The 22,607-nt window shown below is 49.8% G+C and overlaps 1 protein-coding gene across 5 annotated transcripts in view; it reads right to left on the reverse strand.

The window, feature by feature from the left end:
• The window catches only part of DSCAML1 (DS cell adhesion molecule like 1), a 348,185-nt gene extending 333,651 nt beyond the window's left edge, over nt 1-14,534 (reverse strand). For all 5 annotated transcript variants that reach the window (XM_073321085.1, XM_073321084.1, XM_073321086.1 and 2 more), the window contains exons 1-2: nt 14,357-14,534; nt 4,390-4,707 (exon numbers count right to left, since the gene is read on the reverse strand). In XM_073321085.1, the coding sequence (XP_073177186.1) occupies nt 4,390-4,707; nt 14,357-14,399 (361 nt within the window). In that variant the 5' untranslated portion in view covers nt 14,400-14,534. The remainder of the gene's footprint in view (nt 1-4,389; nt 4,708-14,356) is intronic.
• Nucleotides 14,535-22,607: the final 8,073 nt, after the last annotated feature.

The following is a 22,607-nucleotide window of genomic DNA, read 5'->3' on the forward strand; positions in this document are numbered from 1 at the left end:
AGCTGTCCCAGTGACATCCCAAGGAATCCTGTGAGGAGGTCCCATGGATACGTACTGAATGAGAAGGGGTGGCACAGGAATGAACTACCAGCCAGGCCTAGCAACTGAAAGCTTATTCAGACTTGCAATGCCCACCTTCAAACAAGAGATGAAAGCCACAGCACTGTATAGCAGCAGCCTGCAGTCACTCCATGAGGTTCAGTAAGTCTAGTATTTAGAACAGGGAGCTGGAGTCAAGACTCCTGGGCTCCAGCCCTGCCACAGACTCACTGCATCACCCTGGGCATGTCACCTCACCTCAGTGTCTAGAGGGAGGTAACAAGAACCCTGGCCTGCAGGACCAGATAGCTGTGACCAGAGATCAATTTTCACCTCTAGAAACCTCCTAGGGAACAACAACAAAATTGAATCTGCCACTCCCAGCATTTGCTTCCCGTGAACACCCTGGCACAGCTGGCCCCTGGCGAGAGTGTCTTCAAAAACAGCACATTTTAAGTCATTACTAGAGAGTTGGAAGGGGTTTTTTTTGAGGGGGCGCAGTTAAACAGGAAAAGGACGTTGGACTCCAGATTTGAGTATTCACTATGGAATCCTGACTGCAAGTGTGTTGCTCATCCAGCTGGAGAGCAAAACCAGGACCTTGTGGCCACCATGCCTAATGAAAACTAAGCAACACAGCTGGAATGCTGGATACCCTCAGAAAGCTGGGAGAGGGGGTCCTGCAGCAGGGAGATCAGCAGTGAGGCAGCTGCCAGCAGAGTTGTGCCAGCTGCTCTTGTTCTCAGGCACCCACCCATCTTGGCTGTTGGAAAAGCATCAGTTACAACAGCACCCTCTGCCTGCTTCATGCCAGCTAACAGAGCCCACCACCTGGTTCCACAGCCTCACATGGCCCACACTGGTTCCATCCCTGCTGGGAGCAATTTCACAGCATGGCCTACTGGACAGAGCATTGACTGTGATTAAGGAGACCTGGATGCCACTGGCAGACTGGGTGACCTTGGGCAAGCCACTGCACTTCTGTGCCTCAGTTTCCCCATCTGTCAAATAGGGATGACGACTCCTTTGTAGGACGGATGAGAAGTTGTATAGAAGTGCCAGGTGTTGGTTGTATGCAATGTAGCTAGCTGTAGCTGTGTCAGTCCCAGGATGTTAGAGACACAAGGTGGGTGAGGGAATAGAAGTTGGTCCAACAACAGATATTACCTCACCCACCTTGTGTCTCTAGGTATTATTACTACGTATTAGTAATAAGCTAATTAGTAATTAGCAACAGTTAAACTTCCACTCCGATGGGAAGCTCAGCCTCCACCGGAGCGGGGCTGACCCGAGCTGCAACATGTCACACGTCTCACAAACAACATGTATTTACATTCCCCTCCCTTAAACATACACCCCAGCTTATTGCTCACTCCCCTCTGCTCTGGTTTATAGCTTAACTGCTAATGCTGGTAAATAATTCACTCCCTGGGCAGGAGGGGGTTTCATGCCAGTTTACTTTGCAGTATAATGAATTAAAATAAAAAACACCCTTTAGTCTGCTCGGCTGTTTTCTCTGTGCGAGCCCTGTTTTTAATAGGTTACATAATGAAGTCATTCCTGGGCTATTAGCCCTCCTCAGCCTGGTCAATAATTTACTATAATCACTTTGGAAAGCAGCACTTGGCTATATTCCTCTTCCTTTTGTTTTCTTAGAAGTCTTGGGGTGGTTGAGCTGGAGCCTGCATTGCAGATATAGGGTCTTAGGAAGGGGGGTTAATGAGGCAGGGGGGTTCCCCCCTTGCGGAGACCTGCTGAAGGACTGGGCAATTATACAAGACTATCCAGGAGTTACTATAAAATTGATGCTAACAGATGTTTGGGAACGGAGATAAATCCTCATGCTGCAAAGCTGGAGTCCATCTCTGACTATGGATGAGACCTTCACAGGGCAGATTATCCCACATTTGCTAGCTACTGCATCGTTTCTTGCACCTTCCTCTGAAACATCTGGCTCTGGCCACTAGTCCATCTAGTCCAGCATCTGGTCTTCACAACAGGCCTGATGCAGTCTGGCAATTCCAGATCTCAGTGGTATGAATGACCGGGTGTTGAAGAGAAGACACCCCTGGCTTTCTCCATTCCTCCCTAGCTGTGGAAACCAAGCCTGCTGTCCTGCTACTCCAATGGCTGAGACACACGTCTGGTTAGCAAATCATTTTGGCCTGTTATGGTGCTGGATGTGAACAGCCATAGAATCACAGAACCATAGGGGGCTAGCAGGGATGGCGAGGGTCATATAGTCTAACCCCGCCAAGATACAAGATTTCTGTACCCACATCCCACCTCCAGAAGGGCTCAAAGATCGCAGTGAATAAAGCATCCCCTCTTGTTCCACTGCAGGCAGGTCATAGTCCCTGGAAGATAATGGGATTTATGCCCTTCTTGAAGAAAAAGTCACTTTTGCATCTACTCTTCCAAATCTACCTACCTGCAATGTCATCACTAGAACCACGACCTACTGTTGTAGCTGGCTGGGCTGTACCCACACAACACCCCTCTGGAAAAGCCCCATGACCATTCCCCACCTGCCTTGCTCTGGGGAAGTTTTCTCAGGTGGATGGACCTGAGGCTTTTGTCCCAGTGGGACATGGCAGGGCCTGGCTCTCCTAATATTTGAAGGGGCTTGGCCTTTGCCAGACAGCGATTAGTCCTGGAGATCCATGCTCTCTTGTTACTATCAGCTTCCCCCAGAGTCATCCCCAGTGTGCAGCACTAGGATGGCCCTCAGCTCTCTTTCCCGCTAATCACTCTGCAGAGCTCTCCCTACCAGCAAGTGGCCTAAATTATTGTTTGTTCTTGGCTTGGGTAGGATGCAGTTTTTGAAACATTATTGACACTCCGCCTCCTGTTTATCCAACACCCTGCCCTCATATCTACTATCTGTCTGTGATGATATCAATCGATCCTCTTGCAATAGACTATTACAGTCCCAGTTCCACGGCCTTGCCAGAAAAGCGTCTCCAACACGCAAAACCACGTGGCAGCTGCATTTTAGCCTACATGTTCACAGGCTCCACAGGGCACAATTCCTGTGGGAGCGACAATAACATCCCCATACGGTATTCATCATGTCAGGAAGGCTCACTCGGTAAAACTCACCTCCAGGCCCAGAGGTCACAGGTTCAAGTTTCACCCCAGGCTGTCTGCTCAGCTCTCTGGCACAATACTTAGGGAGAAAAGTTAAACGCTTAATAGGAGACTAAACCCTTGTGCTTTCCATGGGCCACTTCCAAGCTACAGAGCCCACACAATACATTCTTGGAACAGTCTGTTTTCTTGAGAGACAGGTAAGTATCATCACCCTCATATCACAGATGGGACGCAAGGCAGGAAAAATTAAGTGATTTGCCCAGGGTCATGCAGAGAGTTAGCAGCAGAGATAGGACTAGAACCTTGGTCTCCTGTACCCAAGCCACAGGACTCTGCAGTCTCTATCCCATTTCTTGGAAATGGTGCAAGACAATACCCAAGCACCCTGGCAAAGAAACAGACTAACGTCCACGGCTGAGTGTGAGCTAATGCTGAGCCCAGAGGCTGCCGCCTTTGCCTGCACTATTGGAACCTTTAGAGTGAAGGGCGCAAGGCAGAGGCAATACAAAAGGTACCAGGTAAAAATGAAGTTCCTGTCTATCCTGGTTGCTGGCACACAAGGCAGTGCCCAGTTTGGGCCCTTGCTATTACCTGCTCTCTCTGCAGAGGCTCGTGCTCAGGTGGCAAAAGGTGCTAGATACTGTTCTAAACCCATTATCTGAAGATGCAGGCAGAAGGCCCCCGGAGCTCACTGCTGGCCACTGCGCTGCCTCCGGGCCTGATCCTGTGAATGGTTATTCCCATTCACATGCTGACTTGTGCGCATCGGCCCGCTGGAGGCTGGGGCACTGCACCCAAAGCCTTGGCAGGAGCAGGCCCTACATTTACAGCTCACTCTCAGCTAGGACTTCCTCAGGTCTCCTTCCAAGCTCAGGAACAGCCACACTTGGCTACCCAGAGGCTCTCCAAGTGCCATGAGGCTCAGCGAACACACGTCTGCACAGCATGCTTTGCAGGGGACAGCATTCATTCACTTGGAGGTGAAGTAACTTGCCCATGGCCACGCAGAGTTAACAGCGGAACCAGGAATAGGATGCAAGCACCCCGAGTTCCAGCCCTAATCACCAGTGAGCCCTGATGCCACCCTCTTTAGTGGTTAATTGATGAAGTGAGCTCACTGTATCAGCCACTTTAGGCAATTCCATGGCACTGGAGAGAATCAGTTGGGACACACAAATGGGCTCATCATTGTCACAAACACAGAACACCAGCACCTCACCAACACCTCCAAGACCCGGCCCCCGCCCATGACCCTACCTGCTTTAACACGGATATTGGGACTCCTGATTTTGCCCGCTGAGTTCTCCGCGGTACAGAAGTAGTCATTGTCGTGGATAAAGCTATTGAAGGCTGATGGCGAGAAGGGGTAGAGCTGCAAAGTCCCATTGGCATGGACATGCCGGATGTGCGGTACATCATAGATGTCGTCCCCTGTGGAGAGGTACCAGCGAAGGGCGGCGCTGGGTGACCCTGCTGCGGGGCAGGAGATCACCACCCCGACTGTGCTGGAGAAGGTCACCTGCTGGATAGAGTCGTTCACAAAGTAGAGACTGGTTCCAACATCTTCAGTGTGTGCTGTGGAGAGACCAGAGCCAACAGCAGAGAGTTACTGCAAATATCCAACTCCTCTTGCCTGCAGAGCAACGGCTTCCCAATGACATGCCCTGGGAGCCCTCCTCAGGCAGCGGCAAACAGCCCCAAACAGAGCGGGCAAATTGGTGTATGAACACAGTGGCCAGGTACTTCCCACCTCTCCTAGCTACCTAGGTCACTGCTCTCCTCAGCAGCTGCGCCAGGGCTGAGGGGATGCCTTGGAAACCCCAGCCCTTTCACAGGACAGCTATTTCCCACAATTGTTAGGACGCCTACGACTAATACAAGCTACATTTCCCAGGATGCCCTTGTGTGAACCTCCCCACAGGTAAGTCACCTGTCTGCTCCCTCCCCTGGGCCAGCTGAGTTAGGGAGCGAAGAGGCAGCCATGAACCATCGGACACCTCCTGAGAGGTCTCCTCAGACAACAGGCCCCAGAAACAGCCAGGCCGAATTCTAAAGCGTGGGGATGGTTTTGTGACAGGAAGCTGTGTGAGAGAAGCGGGGCTTTGCCAGTCTCCCCCTCCAAAAAGAGGGGGCAAGGGAGCAGCTCTTCACAGCTGGGTCTCCCAAACTGCAGCCAAGGTCTGGAAGTGGAGGAAAGCCTCCCTCAACCTTCCTCCTCCTCCAGTGCAGGCAGAAAGGCCTTTCCCTCCCAGCTCCTCCACTCCGATTCCTTCCCACTGACACCTCACACCTGGAAGGGGAGGGGACAAGTTTGCCGTCAAGGTGCCAAGTGGCTTAGAGCCGATTTTTTAACTGCGCTACTTTTACGTAGGCAAAAGGACGCTAATACAGAAAGCGGCGATCGGTGTTTGAGTATTCACAGCTCTAGCGGAGAGCACAAAGCCACAAGCAAATAACTACTCTACCGCTGGCTTGGAATGCGTCACAGGGGACCTTTCATCACCTCAACTTCTTCAACTTTGGGGGGAGGGAGAAGAGGGGAAGAAGGGAAGAGAGTCTCATCTGTATTAATATTCTTAGCTTAGCTTTTAGCTGCCCCTCCAGGGAGAATGCTTCACGACTGCTCATTTGAGGAAAGGCTATTAACCCGTTATTGGCCAGAACAACTAACATCACAAAGCCGTGATGAGACTATCAGCACCCGCCTCCTCTGAAAAAACAACAACATTTGTGTTTTCGTCAGGACGGGTGTTTGGAACCACGACCCTTGCCCGGGGTAAGTGTCACGTCGCCAGCTGGCTCAGGCTTTCCTGAGCTGAGGGGGAAGGCAAACATTGGAATGTTGTTATTTTACTTTACATAACGGAATCTTTAACGGGCAGGTCTCCCTCTCAGTGACAATAATAATAATGGAACGACACTTCTGTGGAGTCGCTTTGATAAATTCTATAGAAGATAAAACATTATGGCACTTGACTTAGGTATTCTTGTTGTATAGAGATGGGGAAACTGAGGCACAGTGAAGCAAATTGCCCAAGGGGTCTTAGTGCATCAAAGGGAAACCCAGGAAGGGAAGAACCCAGGAGTCCTGGCTCTGGTCTTCTGCTGTAACCACCAGAACATGCTCTCTCATTGAGCTGGGAATACAATCAAGGAGCCCTCTACTCTACCCACTAAACAATTCCCCCTCTTATTTAATCCTTCCAGAGATGGAAATATAATCTCAGTCTCTCTCAGCACCCATTAAACAGCCGATTTCTTGTTCCTCTCCATGTTTTGAGCAGGAACATCAACTACGACAACAAAATTTCCTCTCTCAAACTACCCAGAGTTCTACTGTCCCAAGTCGAGGATGCGGCAGTCGGTTTTGTGGCTACAAACTGGCAGGTATCAACGATAAATTGATTGGGAACGTTACTGCTGATTAAACAACAGATTTACAGGTAAAGAAAAGAAGCTTCAGGCCCCCTCCCGTACAGTCACAGCTAACGAGCCGAGGCACAGACAGAAATGGACAAAGACATTTATTTATTTTTTCTTATTGGGCTGACAAATGCTGGGAGACTCATGACAAAGACGGGGTAAGACAATCAACAGCTGATCCTCGGATGGCCTTTGAAAAGCTACTTGGGCTGTCCGTGGCACAGTGCCACTAACCAATCACATTGGGGCAGCTAATCTCTTTGGAGCAGTGGCCATCTTTTTGTCCTGTGGCAGGGCAGAGTCGAGAACATTGGGCCCTAGTCTATGACTGGAAAAGAGCAATCCAAATATAAATAATGTCTTAAGGCTCGTTTGTTGTGATGAATCAGCACTCCTGCCGTTCAGAACGTCTTGACACTCATCCTGCCCATACACGAGAGCAAAATATGTCTTTACGATCCGATGAAGGAAAACAAGCAGAGAGAAAGCATTCATGTGCTACCCATCGTGGTAACATTTTGCATGTTCCCTGAAACGCAAGATGGCATGGAGACTGCTCTACCTTAAAGGCAGAGTGCACAAAAAATAGAACATCCTTTCTACTGTGTAGCCATGTGTGTCATGTAAGGACCTAGAACCATGAAGATTCTGAAGCTGTCTGCAACTCTGGTCCATGCCACAGTCCGTCTCCCACTTCATCCAGCCCCGCACCTCACAGCCCCTCCTGGAATCCTAGAGGTGCCTTTTTGCTGTGTGTAAGAAGAGGGGGGATTCTAGTAACTCCTTCACATCCCGTCCCTTTTCTCAGCACCCCTCATTGCTGGAGGCCTCTCCACTAGTCCCAATGAGAATTCCACTTGCTCTGCCCAAGAGCAGGCAGAATTGACAGCGCCGACCCCCAAGTGAGTATCCCTGCTCTAGTGGAAGCCACAATTTGCAGGACACGTTGCCAGCTGTATGATGCAATGATCAGATATCATCCTGCTAGAGAACAATTTTCTCTGCAGACATCACCCTTGCATGCTGGATACACAGAGTGGGTGGGGGAGGAATGGAAAAATACCTCATAAATAACAAGAGAAATTCAGATTACCAGCAAAGCTTTTTCAGGTCAAAGGGGAAAATGGATTTTTAATAGAAAATGGAAGTTATGGGATTGGTAGTAGTTATGTGACAGACGCATAGAGTTAAATCCATATAATCTCCTTTACCATTTAACATTGAGCACCATCCTAATCCCATGTTTCATAAAACTGTCTCCAAATCACAGAGAGATTAAAAATTTAGAAATAGCACTGCAATATTTTTAAACCAGAAATCGCTGCTGGCATCTGGTCACATGCGTTGACCCTAACCTAAATATCGAGGACATTAATTTATACAGACCTCAAACGCTGGGATGGGCGTGGTGAAAATGGAGCAGTTTCTTATGGAGAGACAATATGTCACTGGCAGGGGCATTGTATTGAGTGCTGGAGTCCTGAACTCTGCTGGATGAGAGCTGCACAGTGGACTAATACGTAGATGGACCATGCCTCGCCAGCACTGAGGAGTATATATTTTGAGTTATCACAGTGCAATCTTCTTAAATCATAGTAAATTACAACCTAGGGTATTGAAATATTAAATACCTCCATCTCAGCTGGGAAAAGTGAGTCATTTTGTTATCATCCCTTCGTAATATTTACTAGTCTTGTTCGCTGGACTCTTCAAACTGCAGTATCTTTAGAAGCAGAGCCACTCTCAGCACCGCAGAAAGATGCGTTAGATGAAAAGCACTCATTTACTCTAATGAGAAGCCAAGGCAGAGTGACCATAAATTCATCCCAACCCTACCACTGAACCACCTGAAGTCCTGCGCAACAAACCTTGCAAGCTGAAGTTTTCAGCATTTGTATTCCTCTAAAAAGGTGCAGTTTTAAAAGCTTAATGCAGAGTATATGCGGCTAAACTGGGAGGAGAGGTAGATACGCTGGAGGGTAGGGATAGGATACAGAGGGACCTAGACAAATTAGAGGATTGGGCCAAAAGAAATCTGATGAGGTTCAACAAGGACAAGTGCAGAGTCCTGCACTTAGGACGGAAGAATCCCATGCACTGCTACAGACTAGGGACCGAACGGCTCAGCAGCAGTTCTGCAGAAAAAGGACCTAGGGGTGGATGAGAAGCTGGATATGAGTCAACAGTGTGCCCTTGTTGCCAAGAAGGCCAATGGCATTTTGGGATGTATATGTAGGGACATTGCCAGCAGATGGAGGGACGCGATCATTCCCCTCTATTCGACATTGGTGAGGCCTCATCTGGAGTCCTGTGTCCAGTTTTGGGCCCCACACTACAAGAAGGATGTGGAAAAATTTGAAAGAGTCCAGCGGAGAGCAACAAAAATGATTAGGGGACTGGAACGCATGACTCATGAGGAGAGGCTGAGGGAACTGGGATTGTTTAGTCTGCGGAAGAGAAGAACAAGGGGGGATTTGATAGCTGCTTTCAACTACCCGAAAGGGGTTCCAAGGAGGATGGATCTAGACTGTTCTCAGTGGTAGCTGATGACAGAACAAGGAGTAATGGTCTCAAGTTGCCATGGGGCAGGTTTAGGTTGGATATTAGGAAAACTTTTTTACTAGGAGGGTGGTGAAACACTGGAATGTGTTACCTAGGGAAGTGGTGGAATCTCCTTCCTTAGAAGTTTTTAAGGTCAGGCTTGACAAAACCCTGGCTGGGATGATTTAGTTGGGGATTGTCCTGCTTTGAGCAGGGGGTTGGACTAGATGACCTCCTGAGGTCCCTTCCAACCCTGATATTCTATAATTCTATGATTCAGGCCCAAAGCGTTGGTTTTTCCCACTATACATGACCCAAGAGCTCAGAGAAGTGGTGATCACTAACCATTTACACAACACCTTTCCTCCCAAGGCACTTCACACAAGCCACGCACTTCTGCATACTGCAGTGCAGCCAGCTCTAAGATGAGATGTACACAGCAGCATTAAGTAGAGGTTTAGGACAGAAAGTGAAAGAATATGGAGTCCAAGTCACAATGCAAGAGGAATTTAGTGGGTAACGTGCAATGACTCCAAATGCACATAGAGTTGCCATCCTACCCTTTCGCAGGATAGTATAGAAACATTATCCACAAGTGGTCAGGACACCCCAGCATCACAACGTCCTCCGTCACACTGAGGCCCTGTGCGCTTGTTAAGAGGGCAGAGCACCACCCACTGAACCCCAAATCCTAGTCCCAGTTGCACCTAGAGGTGAGATCTGATGCTGGGCTCACAGCCCAAATCAGCACGAAGGCAGAGCAGACTCAATTCCCATCTTCCAGAGAGCTGAAAAGTCACAGTCTCTGCAGCCTTTGCTGCAGGTGCCATTTGTACACACCCAAACCAGACAGAGCACGTACACCAAGTTCTGATAAAACAAGCACACCCTAAATCCCTGCACAGAAAACACATCAACGACATGCACATTACCTGGTGCCCTACCTCTGCAAGGCAAACCAAACCAAAAGAGGAGCTTGAAATGCAATCCTCCCCCTCCTCCCTCTACACTGGCACCAGCCTTTCATCTGTGGAGACCTGATTTCAAGTTCTGCTTATGTCACATATGCAGCAACTCTGGCAAGTTTCATCGGAGTCTCCACTGGACATTTGGCAACATCACTGAGCCAATGCACATTTCAGGACCATGTCAAGTGTCCAATCAAGGGAGGCTCAGGACTGGACTAAGGTCCGGACTATGGTACATCTGAGGAGCATGCACATCAGCTGCTAAGCTCTGTCCTGAGCCAGCAGGCCATGACTTTCATTAGCCCTAAGCCTGCCAGCACACTTTTACAAGCTGAGGTCAATTTCCCTCACACAATTTCAAGGTACATAAAATTTTGGGCCTTAACTAGCCACCCTGTAAATGCACCAGCAGAGTACTTCCAAGTCTCCTGAAATAACCAAATACATTTGTGCTTCATTCTCTCCTAGGAAGTTGCATGTAACAGCCTGCCTATTCCGGAGTCTGCTGAATTCACATTATCCAACATACAGCTCAAAATTCACACGCTTCCATGTCAGGAGAATTCTTTCCACAAAGACACCTCCAATTTGATTCTCACAATGAACTCAGCAGCTGGTTCAAACAAGGCAGGTGCACCTCAGTGCCACATGGGCAGAAAGGAGGGCACCACATTGGACGCATATAGTGTCTTGTGGGTGCTCAAAGCATGGCCAGTGGATTCCTAAATTCACAACCCACTGCCAACATATGCAAGCTGGGTGAGGACAAAGGCTCTGAGCACGGGCAAACTGACAAGCAGTGATTGTAATTCCCTTCTGAAGAACACAAGTACCAGAAAATATTAGGGTTGCGTGTGTTAATTCTTCATTTAAGGCACATATAGCTTTACACATGAGCAAGGCGTAGAGGCTGCTCTCTTAACAAGTTGCCATCATGGCCCTGGTGTCGTAAAACAACAACACTGGGCACTGCCAGGACTTCACTACTGCAAGCTCTTCCTCTGTGGATTTCATGGATTCCACGTTTCATTTCCAAGATAAATGAGCACCGTACCACACTGGGGGGCAGAGGGGAGAGATTAAAAAATGCAAGCAACATATTTCACTGCTTCTCATATTTGAACACAGCAAACACAAAATGCCAGCATCACAAATCAGCAGGCAGAGAACTCCAGCAAAATCATACAGCAAGATTATTCCCCCAGTTTATCAAGATTTTGACTCTTTGCTCCTCCTGATCATACTGCTTCCTATTTACATCGCCCTCCCTCCCCTTGTTATGGCTGCTCTTTAATTTGTGTAATCAACCACCAAGCCTGCTTTCGTGAAACTCCTCGCTTGCTAACCGCCTATTTTATTTTATAAGCTAAAAAAAAAAAAAAAAATAAGCAGCTACAGTCTATTGAGGGATTTCTAAAGTTTACTAGGATCAAATGTTTATTTGCTTTTTGTTTCTAATTGAGCTCTTGTTCTACAGCAGAAATGTATTAAATGGTTGTGCTTTGATACCTAGAAATATTAAGTAGCTGAAAGGTTTATCATGCATTAAGCAATTCAATTTTTTATCCTATTATAATGAAACTTCCACTGTATTACTGTCCTCTCTCTGGAATTGTTCCACTTTAACACTTTCAGCACAGAGACTCTTCAAAATAAAATCTCTCTTGAACTGAAAAGAGACAAAAAATAATGAGGCCATAAGGTATAGTGCTAATGGAGGGTTTTAATTTGCTCTTCTCAGAAGAGAGAGCTCGGTAGCAGAGACTCTTTTATGGGAGGCTGGGGCTGAAAATGAGCTGTGTTGGATTTATTATTTTCGATGTTGGGGGAGAATGATCATTTTAGTTCCTTGGATGGTTATTTGTTTTGGTTTTTCCTTTTTACACAGGAAACATGCAAAGATATGCAAAGCAGACGCTTCCATGTTCAGTACAGCAGCTCCTAAAAGCATGTCTAACAATAGCAATTTTGTCTAAAGCTCCCAAACACAGATTTATTCCAGCTGTAATAAGACTATTTCATATTTAATAATTGATTAAATAATTGACTGTCACAACCACTCAGAATGCACCATTAAACCTCCGCAAATATTTTAATTATATTAACATTAAAATAAAAGGGTATTTAATATACAATAATCATATTTTAGGCTGCAGCCCACTACCAATTTGTTTCCTTCACTACCTTTTTCCTAAGATTGCCTCTTGCTGTTTTCAGATGATGAAAGTGATTATTAAAGAAAATGTTTTGTAAAACTGAAAGTGGCTCCTTTTCCATAACATGGACGTTTCTGTTATTACATTCATGGACCAGATAATAAAAAGGTAATGGACTACAAAAATCCCTGCAGAATCAGAATAGGGTCACTTTTTTAGCTAACCCCAATCAAATATTATTACAAATGGACTGTAATTTAGCTACCAATGTTACATGCGGATGTCTTTCCTCTTAGACTGCATCTATCGTTGGGGACCTCAGTTTAGAGCGCCTGGCATACCCATTGGGATGATGCTAACAATTCCCCATTTACAATTAATCCAGTGTGGTGGCTCCTTGACAGTAATTTTTTGCCCCAATCCGAGGGATCAGAGCAGTGGGTTACACTGAATGTAGCATTCCGAGAGGAGAGGATGCGATTTGAAAGCATCCCCGGATTGAGTTTGTTTTGAGGGATTGGCATATTGCCGTACACCGTCTCCGAGAAGTAAGGACAGCGGAACAGAGCTTTTTAAAAGTACTCCTACGAGCTTCAGCCTTTGAAATCTTGCCTGCACAAAGAGACGCTGGGTAGGTAGAGAAAACATGTTAATCTCCATGTACTTAAGGCGCTTCTGTGGGGCTGGAGAGCTGTGCGGGGAACGGGTCTTTAGCAGGGCTCCCCCCGCCACGGCAGGGATCTCCGCGGCTGCGGAGAGTTAAGGTCGCTAATTATCAGGTCGGCTCCCGCGGCAGGGGTCCGCTGCCCCCCTTAAAACGCCTCCACAAGCAAACTCCGCGAGCTGGGGCTCCTGGGCTTTTGTTTTGTCCTTCACACAGAAGTAGCGGCGTCTCCTCCACTCCGAATCGAAAGCCCAGGTCCACGTTAACGGGCCCAGCGGCAGCTGGCTCCAGCCGGAGGCGGCGGCCCCACCCCTTGCCACCCCCTGCCTTCTCCCGGGGGAAGGAGGCTGCAGGGCGGGGGTGCAAGGAGGCGGAAGGCAGCGGGCAGGGGCCCCATGCCCGGGGGTGCACCCCGCAATGTGCACCCCAGCTGCGGGTTTCCCTCCTCCACCCAACAACGGGTAGACGTCTCGAGGGGATTTTTTTTAATTTTAGCGAAGCAACGACCCCCCTCAGTTGAGACCCTTCCCCGCGATGAGCAGGGGCGTCTTTCCAAATGCAGCGCTACCCGCTACCCGCCCCACACACCCCCTGCAGCCCCGGGCTCAGCATCCTTTCCGGACAGGCTGGGCTGAGCCCTGCCTGCTCCAGCCCCACGGACCCGTTCCTAGCCCGGAAAAGCGGGGGGTGCCCCCGCCCCGGAATCAGGTGCATTGCAGCCGGAGCTGCAGGTCTGGGCTTGCCCGTCACCTGGACCTCGATTAGCCCCATGGCAACCTGAGCCCAGAGGGGCCCCGGGCGTGCAGAACCAGCCAGCCCCGTGGGTACTTCAGCTGGCGAGGCGTGTCCTGCCCCCCGCCCAACGTCCTGCTCTTTGCAATTACACCGTCACAACCATTAATTGTTGAATTAATAATCCAGGTCGTTGCAGCAGGGCTGGGAGCTGCCCCTCTCCCGGGAGGGCAGGGCAGGCTCAGAAACAGCTCCGCATCCTCGGGGGGGATGGGGGGGGACTTACAGATCAGCTTCGTGAGAGCCCGAAACTCCGAGCCCCCAGGGGAGCTGCCCGCGCCCCGGCCCCGGCATCAGCCTGGCACCTGCCCCGCTCACCCCCCGGCTGACAGGCGGGCCGAGCCGAGCCGAGCGGGCCGGGCCGGGGGCGGCTCCTGAGCCCGAGGGGCAGCAGAGCAAGCGGCTGGGGGGCTGCTGCCCGGACCCCCTGCCGGCCGTGGGCACCGCTCGGCGCAGGTGGGGACAGGGCTTGGGCTGCAGCCCGACTGGTCGGAGCGGTGGGCTGGGCGCAGACACGCCTCTGCCCGGCCCGGGCCAGCCCGTCCCCTCATCCCCTTGGGCCGGAGCGCACCGCGGGTCCCGTCACTTGTTAACAAAGATCGCAGAAGGCGCAGGACTCGAGCCCGCTGGCCAAAGAGTCACACCCCCCCCCGTAGCCCCCGCCCCAGGACGGGACATACCTTTCTGCAAAGAGTACAGCAGGAAAAAAGTTACCAGCCACATGCCATAAAGAGCACCTATTTTCTCTGGGATGCAGTGCAATTCCTTGCCGTGCCGTGCCCCCAACGTGCCGTGATCCTGCCTTTCCCAGGACTCTCCCGGTTCAGATGCTCACAGCTGAGCTCCCAGCAGCTCCTCCTTCCCCTTCTCCCCAGCTAGTGTCATCCGGAGGGTGGGCAGGGCTGCCTGTGCACTCCCCGCCCACGCTCGGCATGCGCTGGGGGGAGCAGCCTGGCCCTTTGCAGTTGCCAATTGGTACAGTGTGGGGAGAGATTATCTATTTTATCTGAACAGTGGGGGGACATTTTCCAGATTCAATCTCTCTGCACCAGGGGACCTGATCATGTATAAAAGCTTGTCATTTGCATACACACAATAGAGCTCCTTTAATAAAGGAGAAGACACTCCTCTCCCTGGCTCTAATTGTGCAGACCAGCCTTTCACCAGCGCACAGGGAGACACCTGCTTGCACATGCATAGGGGGTTTGGTAACTGGACAAACAGATTCTGCACACACATTCATCCTTCCCCACCCAAGCCCTGGGAGCACTCCAAAATGCACCTGCCCTTTGAAGAGGTAGCTCCTAAGATGGCCCCTGCCTTGCCTGGGACTGCCAGCACCTGTAAAGTTAAACAGGCACAGAAGGCTACAGAATCAGGGCCTAGACATATGGGCACAGTGAGAGGCAAGATACAGATTGTTGTGGGAATGGTGGTTGTGCCCCACAAAAGTAAGTCGGTTTTGCACTTAAGTAGAGTGATTCAGAACAAACAGTTCTAGCTCTCTCTCTAAAGTGTGTGTGTGTGTGCGCATATACACACATACACACTTCTGTTTATTCATCCCTGGAAGCTGCATTCATATCAATAGCGTTGCCTGTTTGTAGTCCATTCTGTTCACCTTGTCTCCCATGTAGGCTGTAACAAGCTTTGCCTACAGCTGTCACTGTTGCACAGCTGCGGGGGGGGGGGGGGAACTCAACTCCCCCAGTACAAAAAGGCCCCTACTGTTTACACTTCAAGTAAACTCTTCTTCAACTTGTTACCAGTACAGGGCCTAGGACAAACAGATCCCATTCCAGCCAACAGATGGCCAAGTTCAACCCTACTGGGCAACTGGCCTATTTACAGCCCTGTTCATAGAATATCAGGGTTGGAAGGGACCTCAGGAGGTCATCTAGTCCAACCCCCTGCTCAAAGCAGGACCAGTCCCCAACTAAATCATCCCAGCCAGGGCTTTGTCAAACCTGACCTTAAAAACTTCTAAGGAAGGAAATTCCACCACTCCTGTTGAACTAGGAGCACTGTTGAACTGAGAAGGCAAGAGCTAGTTGGATTTTTTTTTCCTCCCTAAAAACAGAAAAAGGGTTTTTCACTCAAAAAAAAAAAAAAAAAACCCAACAGCTTTCATGGGGAAATGGCTGAAGTTTTTCAGTTTGACGTTTTTCAGTTTGACAAAAAAATTAAAAGTTTTCAGGTTTGGATTTTCAAAGAAAAATTTTAGGGTTTTCACTGAAGACCTGAAATTTTTCATGAGAAATTTAAAAAAAAAAAAAACCCAAAAGAACAAAAACACCTAGATTCTCATGAAAGTGATTTGGCATTTTTTGACCAGCTCTAGTTCCTACTAATTCTTAACGTTTCTAGAGCTCTTTGTACATGCTAGAAAGCCACTAGCAAGATAACTCCACACAGTGCTCCTAGGAGGCAGGTAAGCATTATGCTCACCGAACAGCTGGGGAAGACAGAGACACTATGAGGTGACATGACATAAGACCACCCAATAAGTCAGCAACACCAGAACTCCAGGATTCCTGGTCCCGTATCCCCTGGGAGCCACAGCCTGCACTCTCCTTTCCCTCCCCATTTTGGAGCATCCAGTTTGGTAGCATCTATCTTCCCAAAGGGTCTGTGTCCCCCCCCAACACTCATGGAGTTTGGGAGAACAGCTGTTTGCACCTTCACTGAGCCTCTTGTCTGCAGATCTCAAAGCACACTGCCGACATGAGCAGCCCTTCTAGCCAAGCATGGCACTAGAGGTGCTCTCTGCCTCCATTTTCCAGCATTTGCTGCCTCTCCTGAGGGCTCAGCCCTCCAGCTAGGTCACTCTGATTTCAACCCTCTTCCAAGCAATAAGAGTCCAAACAAAACATTTCTTCAGCCCGCTCTGCAGGCTGGCCTCCCAGGCCCACCTGTAAGCCTCAGCCCAGCTCCCCTGCTGTTCTCCTAGAACCCTTCCACTGGAACCCACCTTGCTCCTTGGGGGCCTGCTGCTGCCAAACTGAATTCTCAGCCCTTTGATGATGCCCAGGTGTTTCAAACTGTCACTTGACCCCAATTAGCCCTGCCTCCTTTTGCTGGGAGGCAGGTAATTATGGAACAGGTGGGTCTGCTTGAAGCCGGCTGGTTAGCCACAGGCCTCCTGGCCCTTAAAGGGGCAGACCAGCCTGTTACAGACTTGAAATAATCCTTGCCCATCTTTGCAAAGTACTGCGAGCTCTGGCCATAAGAGGGGCTCTGTGAGTGCAGTGTGCCCCCGACCCCCTTCCGGGGAGGCGGACTGGTAAAGACCTGCCCTCATTGTATGGAAAAGGACTTTCAGGCACAGTGTAGTACCTCCCCACCGTCACACAGCAAGTCAGTGGTAGAACCCAGAATAGGACTCAGGAGTCCTGGCCGCCTATCCCATCCTCCAGCTGCTAGAGAAAACAGTCCTTCATCAGTCTGGGCAAACTGGAGAAATGGTCCGAAGTAAATGGGATGAAATTCAACAAAGACAAATGCAAAGTACTCCACTTAGGAAGGAACAATCAGCTGCACACATACAAAATGGGAAATGACTGCCTAGGAAGGAGCACGGAGGAAAGGGATCTGAGGGTCGTGGTGGATCACAAGCTAAACATCAGTCAACAGTGTAACACTGTTGCAAAAAACAAACAAACAAACAAACAAACAGTGAACATCATTCTGGGATGTATTAGCAGGAGCATTGTAAGCAAGACAGGGGAAGTAATTCTTCTGTTCTACTCCACGCTGATTAGGCCTCAACTGGAGTATTGTGTCCAGTTTTGGGTGCCACATATGAGGAAAGATGTGGACAAATTGGTGAAAGTCCGGAGAAGAGCAACAGAAATGATTAACAGTCTAGAAAACGTGACCTAGGGGAAGTTTGAAAAAAATTGGGTTTGTTTAGTCTAGAGAAGAGAAGACTGAGAGGGGACATGGTAACAGTTTTCAAGTACATAAAAGGTTGTTACAAGGAGGAGGGAAAAGAATTGTTCTTCTTAACCTCGGAGGATAGGACAAGAAGCAATGGGTTTAAATTGCAGCAAGGGAGGTTTAGGCTGAACATTTGGAAAAACTTCCTAATTGTCAGGGTGGTTAAGCCCTGGAATAAATTGCCTAGGGAGGTTGTGGAATCTCCATCCTTGGAGGTTATTAAGAGCAGGTTAGACAAACACCTGTCAGGGATGGTCTAGATAATACTTAGTCCTGCCATGAGTGCAGGGGACTGGACTAGATGACCTCTCGAGGTCCCTCCCAGTCCTACGATTGTATGAGTCTATGATCCCACCTATTCCTTTCCTTTTCCTTTACTCCATCACTGTGTGTCATTGTTTTCCTTTCAGCCCCTCAGCTAGTGACTTTGCTCCTTGAAGAAAGCTCTCTCAGGGCTGGTCTACTCTACAAAGTTAGGTCAGTGTAAGTACATCGCTCAGGGCTGACAAAAGTCACACCTAGGTGATGTAATGAAGCCGACCTAAGCCCCAGTACAGACACCGCTAGGCTGACAGAAGAATTCTTCTGTGGACCTAGCTACTGCCTTTTGGAGAAGGGGATTTTCTACAGCAACGGAAAAGCCCCTTCTGTCACTGTGGTGAGTGTCTACACTACAAAGCTACAGCAGTGCTGTGACACGGTAGCGGTTCTCGTGTTGACCTACTGTTCATCTCTCATAGCTTCTACGGCACACTGATGGAATTTCTATAACAGTGATGTGTATTGTACGGGTGTGTGTCTATTTAATACACACACACACACACACACACACACACACACACACACACAGAGGAAGCTCTTTGCTCATTCACCCTGGCATCCATTACCCCTGTGCGGAGTCCACACTTTCCCAGAGTTCCTCGCTGCCCCAGGTTTTGCAGCCCACCTGTCCTGCCATAGAAGCCAAGGCGGAGACCCTGCTGTGGCTGCCAGGGCACAGAGTGTGCTGCAGGCTCCACTCCAGTCATTCCCGTGGGAGTGGAGGAGCACGTCAATTGCTGGCTTCAGAGCCAACCTCGGCACGTTGGCTACTCAGTGAAGAAATTGATATTCCCGGCCATCCCCAGGACAACAAGCTCACCCACCTGATGCTCCTGTCACCTCCTTCCCCAGTCAGGAACTCACCAACAGCTGGGGAAGGTGAGCCAGATAGTGCAGGGGGCCACTGAGTCTGAATACTAGCAGGGCACTACTGGGGAACCCACACCCTTGGGTGGCAAGCCCCATTCTGAAACAGCTCTGCCCCTTGCGAATACTCTCAGTCATGCAGGCAGCTTGAATTGGTAAGAACAACATTTTGCACCTCTCGCTATCTACGCACTTGTGCTTTTCTTCCAAGGATCTCAAAGCACTTTACAGACATTGGGCTTTATTTTACTCTCACTTGCATAAATCTTGAAGCCAGTGGGCTCACTCCTGCCTTACCACAGTGTAACTGAGAACCAAATATGGCCCCTTAACCAAATAACACTCAACACTCACATGAGGTAAATTTAAGTGATATATGGAGGTTCACTTCACCTACCACTGAAATGCAGCCACCTCTGGAATAGAATGCAGCAGCAGTTTAATATTGCACCATTAATATGCCACAATAGTTTAGGTCAGCAAATGAAAAATAACCTATCCAATTGAAACTGCAGGGTAGAGCTTGCTATAGCCTCAGGAGCCTTAAAATATCAATAAAATAAGTAACTAATTTAGGGAGGCAGAATGTGATTCCCTGAATTGGAGACTGGCCAGGGTACCAGGGTAAATATCTTTACTGCAGCAGAGAACTCCCTGAGATCCATAACGCGCACAAACTATTATTAATTATATGAATTACAGTAACCATAGAGGCCTCAAATGAGATCAAGGGCCCAATGTGCTAGGCACTGCACGCGCTGAAAATAAAAAGCTGTAAGTTCCATGTGGCAGGGCCCAAGCTAAGTATGTGATGAGAAGTGCCAGGTGGGTACAACGGACAGACGGGGGAAGAACAAAGACAATGGCTAAGGTGCTGAGATCACTGCTTACCGTGCTGGTAATATTGCCTCATTGTTTCCTCGTATTCATCCATTGGTCTGCCTGTATCCAGCCACTGTCTTGTCTTCTACTCAGACTGTAAGCTCCTTAGGGCAGGAACTGTCCTTCTGTTGTGAGTGTGTACAGAGCTGTGGCTGGGGCTCCTATGTGCTACAATAACAATGGCGAGATGCCTGCAATCAGCATAACAAGCAGCCTTTGGTCAATGCTTTGCAGGCATCGTGGCAGAGGTGAGCTTTAAAGAGGGATGCAAAGGACAAGGGGTCAGGGCCTCAGTGTCACGTCCCACCTGACCGATGCCACCTCCCGGCACCAGGCTGGGGCCCTGCTACAGCACTGACCACAATGGAAGAGCGGTTGGGACCTGAACCAGCTGATCGAGCTGAAGCGGTCCCTAGACCCTGGGCCCAGAGAAGCACCCAAACGGTGGGTTCTCATCCTAGCCTGAGCCTGCAGAAGTAGGCTGGAAGTCTTGCAAGAACAGGTTCACATGCAAGATTAATCATCCTTCTGCTTCTGCTCCCAGCCGGCAATGCCACAAGGACAGCCTCTCTCTGCCATCCCAATCCAGCCAAGTGGAAGAAGCACATTACGGAACATCGGACCCTCTGGACAGGTTGTTCAGTAACTAGGCTGAAGCCCAGCGGGGAGGGATTCTGTCTCAGGGAGACAGCGTTACCTAGTGGTCAAGTGGCAGGACACCTGGGTTCTATTCACTGCTCTGCCATTGGCTTGCTGGGCACATCTCTTCCCCTCAGCATCCCTATTCGCAAAATGAGTTTAACAACCCTGATCCAGGCTCTGTGGGGGTCAATGGTAGTTTTACCATTGGTTTCAATGGGGTCAGGATTTTACCCTCTGCAAACCAGGCGTTATCCAACCTCCAGCCTGCTCCCCCATCCCTCTGGTGAACCAGCCCATTTCCTCCCCCAAACCCCTCACTGAGGCAAGAGTGGGAGCCTCCTACCCCGGACGCATGCTGGCTGCCTGCCCTCATTCCCGGCTGGCAGCTGTTACAAAGAGGGCAGCCAAGGGAAGGCTGACAGCGGGAATCTGCTGGCCATCCAACCTGCAACAACAGCTCCCTCTTCTGTGTAGGAACACGGCTTCAGGTGCGAACACGGCTTCAGGTGCAGCTGTGGTACTCCTACCCCAAGCACCCAAGGAGACCGGGGCGCGTGGGCTGGGAGGCGCAGGAGACAGCGCTGTCGGGAGGGAGGCACGTTGGCAGCGTGGTCGGGGCCTTGGAGATATCCATTCGCAGCGCATGACGCGGGGGAGCAAACACTGCTCCATGTTTCATTTTTAGCTTCCCTTGCTGTTCAGCATCGCTGGTAAGTTCCCTGGTCACTCCCACCCAGGCAGCAGGGCTAGAAAGGTATTAAACAGCATCCCTCCCTGCAGGGCAAAAGTACCTCTGCTGGCCAGTGTGAAAGCAGCCAGAGAGATGGCAGAGAAACAGCTGGCAGCTGGGCAAGTTGGGTGACAGGCACAAGCCTGTGCTCTCGACAGCTCTGGTCCAGTCTTTCAGCTGGCTGGTACCTTTCATTGAAGCCCCACTGTTCCTCCCATTGATCGTTCAGAGGAGGCTGTTCAGCTTCCACCCTCCCTGCACTCAGACACACGCTACGCTACGGGCCCTCTGGCTTCTGCTCGCTACATCTTGGAGCTGGCTCCTGCCAAGCCAGCGCCTGGGTGCTCTGCCGGGGTTCACACCCCACACACATTGGTGCAAATGGGTTTTACTCGCCTAGATATTCTTGGAGCTTGCCCATTGGGATACTCATGGGAAGCGTTTTTAAAATTCCTTTCTGCAAGCGTTCAAACCGGACAGCTGGTATTACCCCATCAGGGACCTAGAATGACACCTCGGGGTTTTATACAGCTGTGAGCTGACAAAGGTGAAAGTCATCCAATACATGATTTGTTCAGGTCTAATCCACACTTTTGGTAGCACATATGAGGCTCCGTGAAAGTGAGACAGTAAAAGTGCAACACGGGAAAAGTGTGCGTCACAGCCTTCCTCTAGTGACTGGTCCACTAGCAGGTAGCAGCCTATCACTGACAGTAGCGAATGGAGTTATTCTTTTAGTGGTGGAAGTCTGTGTTGCTGTTTTGAAGGTCCCTGGTTCGTATCTCACTGATGACACTGGGGGGAGGAATTACTGCAAAAACTCATCTCTTCATTGCTCATTTTGGACCCAAATGTATTTCTATCCCTCAGAGCCCTGAGACACTCTCCATTTTCTCACTGCAAATGATTTCCCTCTGGATCGTGCAGCCAGTACAAACAACATTTTACACCACTCACTTGAGCACAATGTATGCGATTTCGAACCCAGGGGTGTAATTTTCAGACTAGGGCCCAGCCGAGGACTCAATGGCTCAGATTGGCCTGATGAAAGGCTCAGACACTGAGCCTGACAGTCAGCAGTGAGTGGCTGAAAGTTGTTGCAGTCTGATGGACGCTGGGTGGTCTGTTTGCAGGGGTCTCACTCCAGTCACCAATCACAGCCACGGCCTCTGCCCCAGGGGCTGCTCGCAGCCCAGTGCCAAAGCCAATGGCAGAATGGCCCATGGTAACTAAAGTTCCTCACGGCAAGCTTGAGGCAGGCTAGTGGGACAGCTTGCCTTGCTGTTGCCCATGCTGTAGCTGTTCTGCGGATAAGCAGAGTCTCTCCATTTCCCTTTTCCCCCAGCATCAGCCTCCCTTGGAAATATGTTCTAGTGCAAGGAGAGCCAACTGCATCTGTGCCCACCAGGGCGGCTCTCTGGAAAAGGTCTGCCAGCCCCAGTTCATCGGCTTGGGCCAGAAGCACCCAGGCACATGGGCGTAGTTTGGAGGAGGGGGGAATGGGAGGATGTTGCCCGCCAAAACTGCAAGCCTCAGGCAGGCCCTGAATT

Source organism: Lepidochelys kempii, chromosome 22 (assembly GCF_965140265.1).
Source record: "Lepidochelys kempii isolate rLepKem1 chromosome 22, rLepKem1.hap2, whole genome shotgun sequence".
Lineage (NCBI taxonomy): Eukaryota > Metazoa > Chordata > Testudines > Cheloniidae > Lepidochelys > Lepidochelys kempii.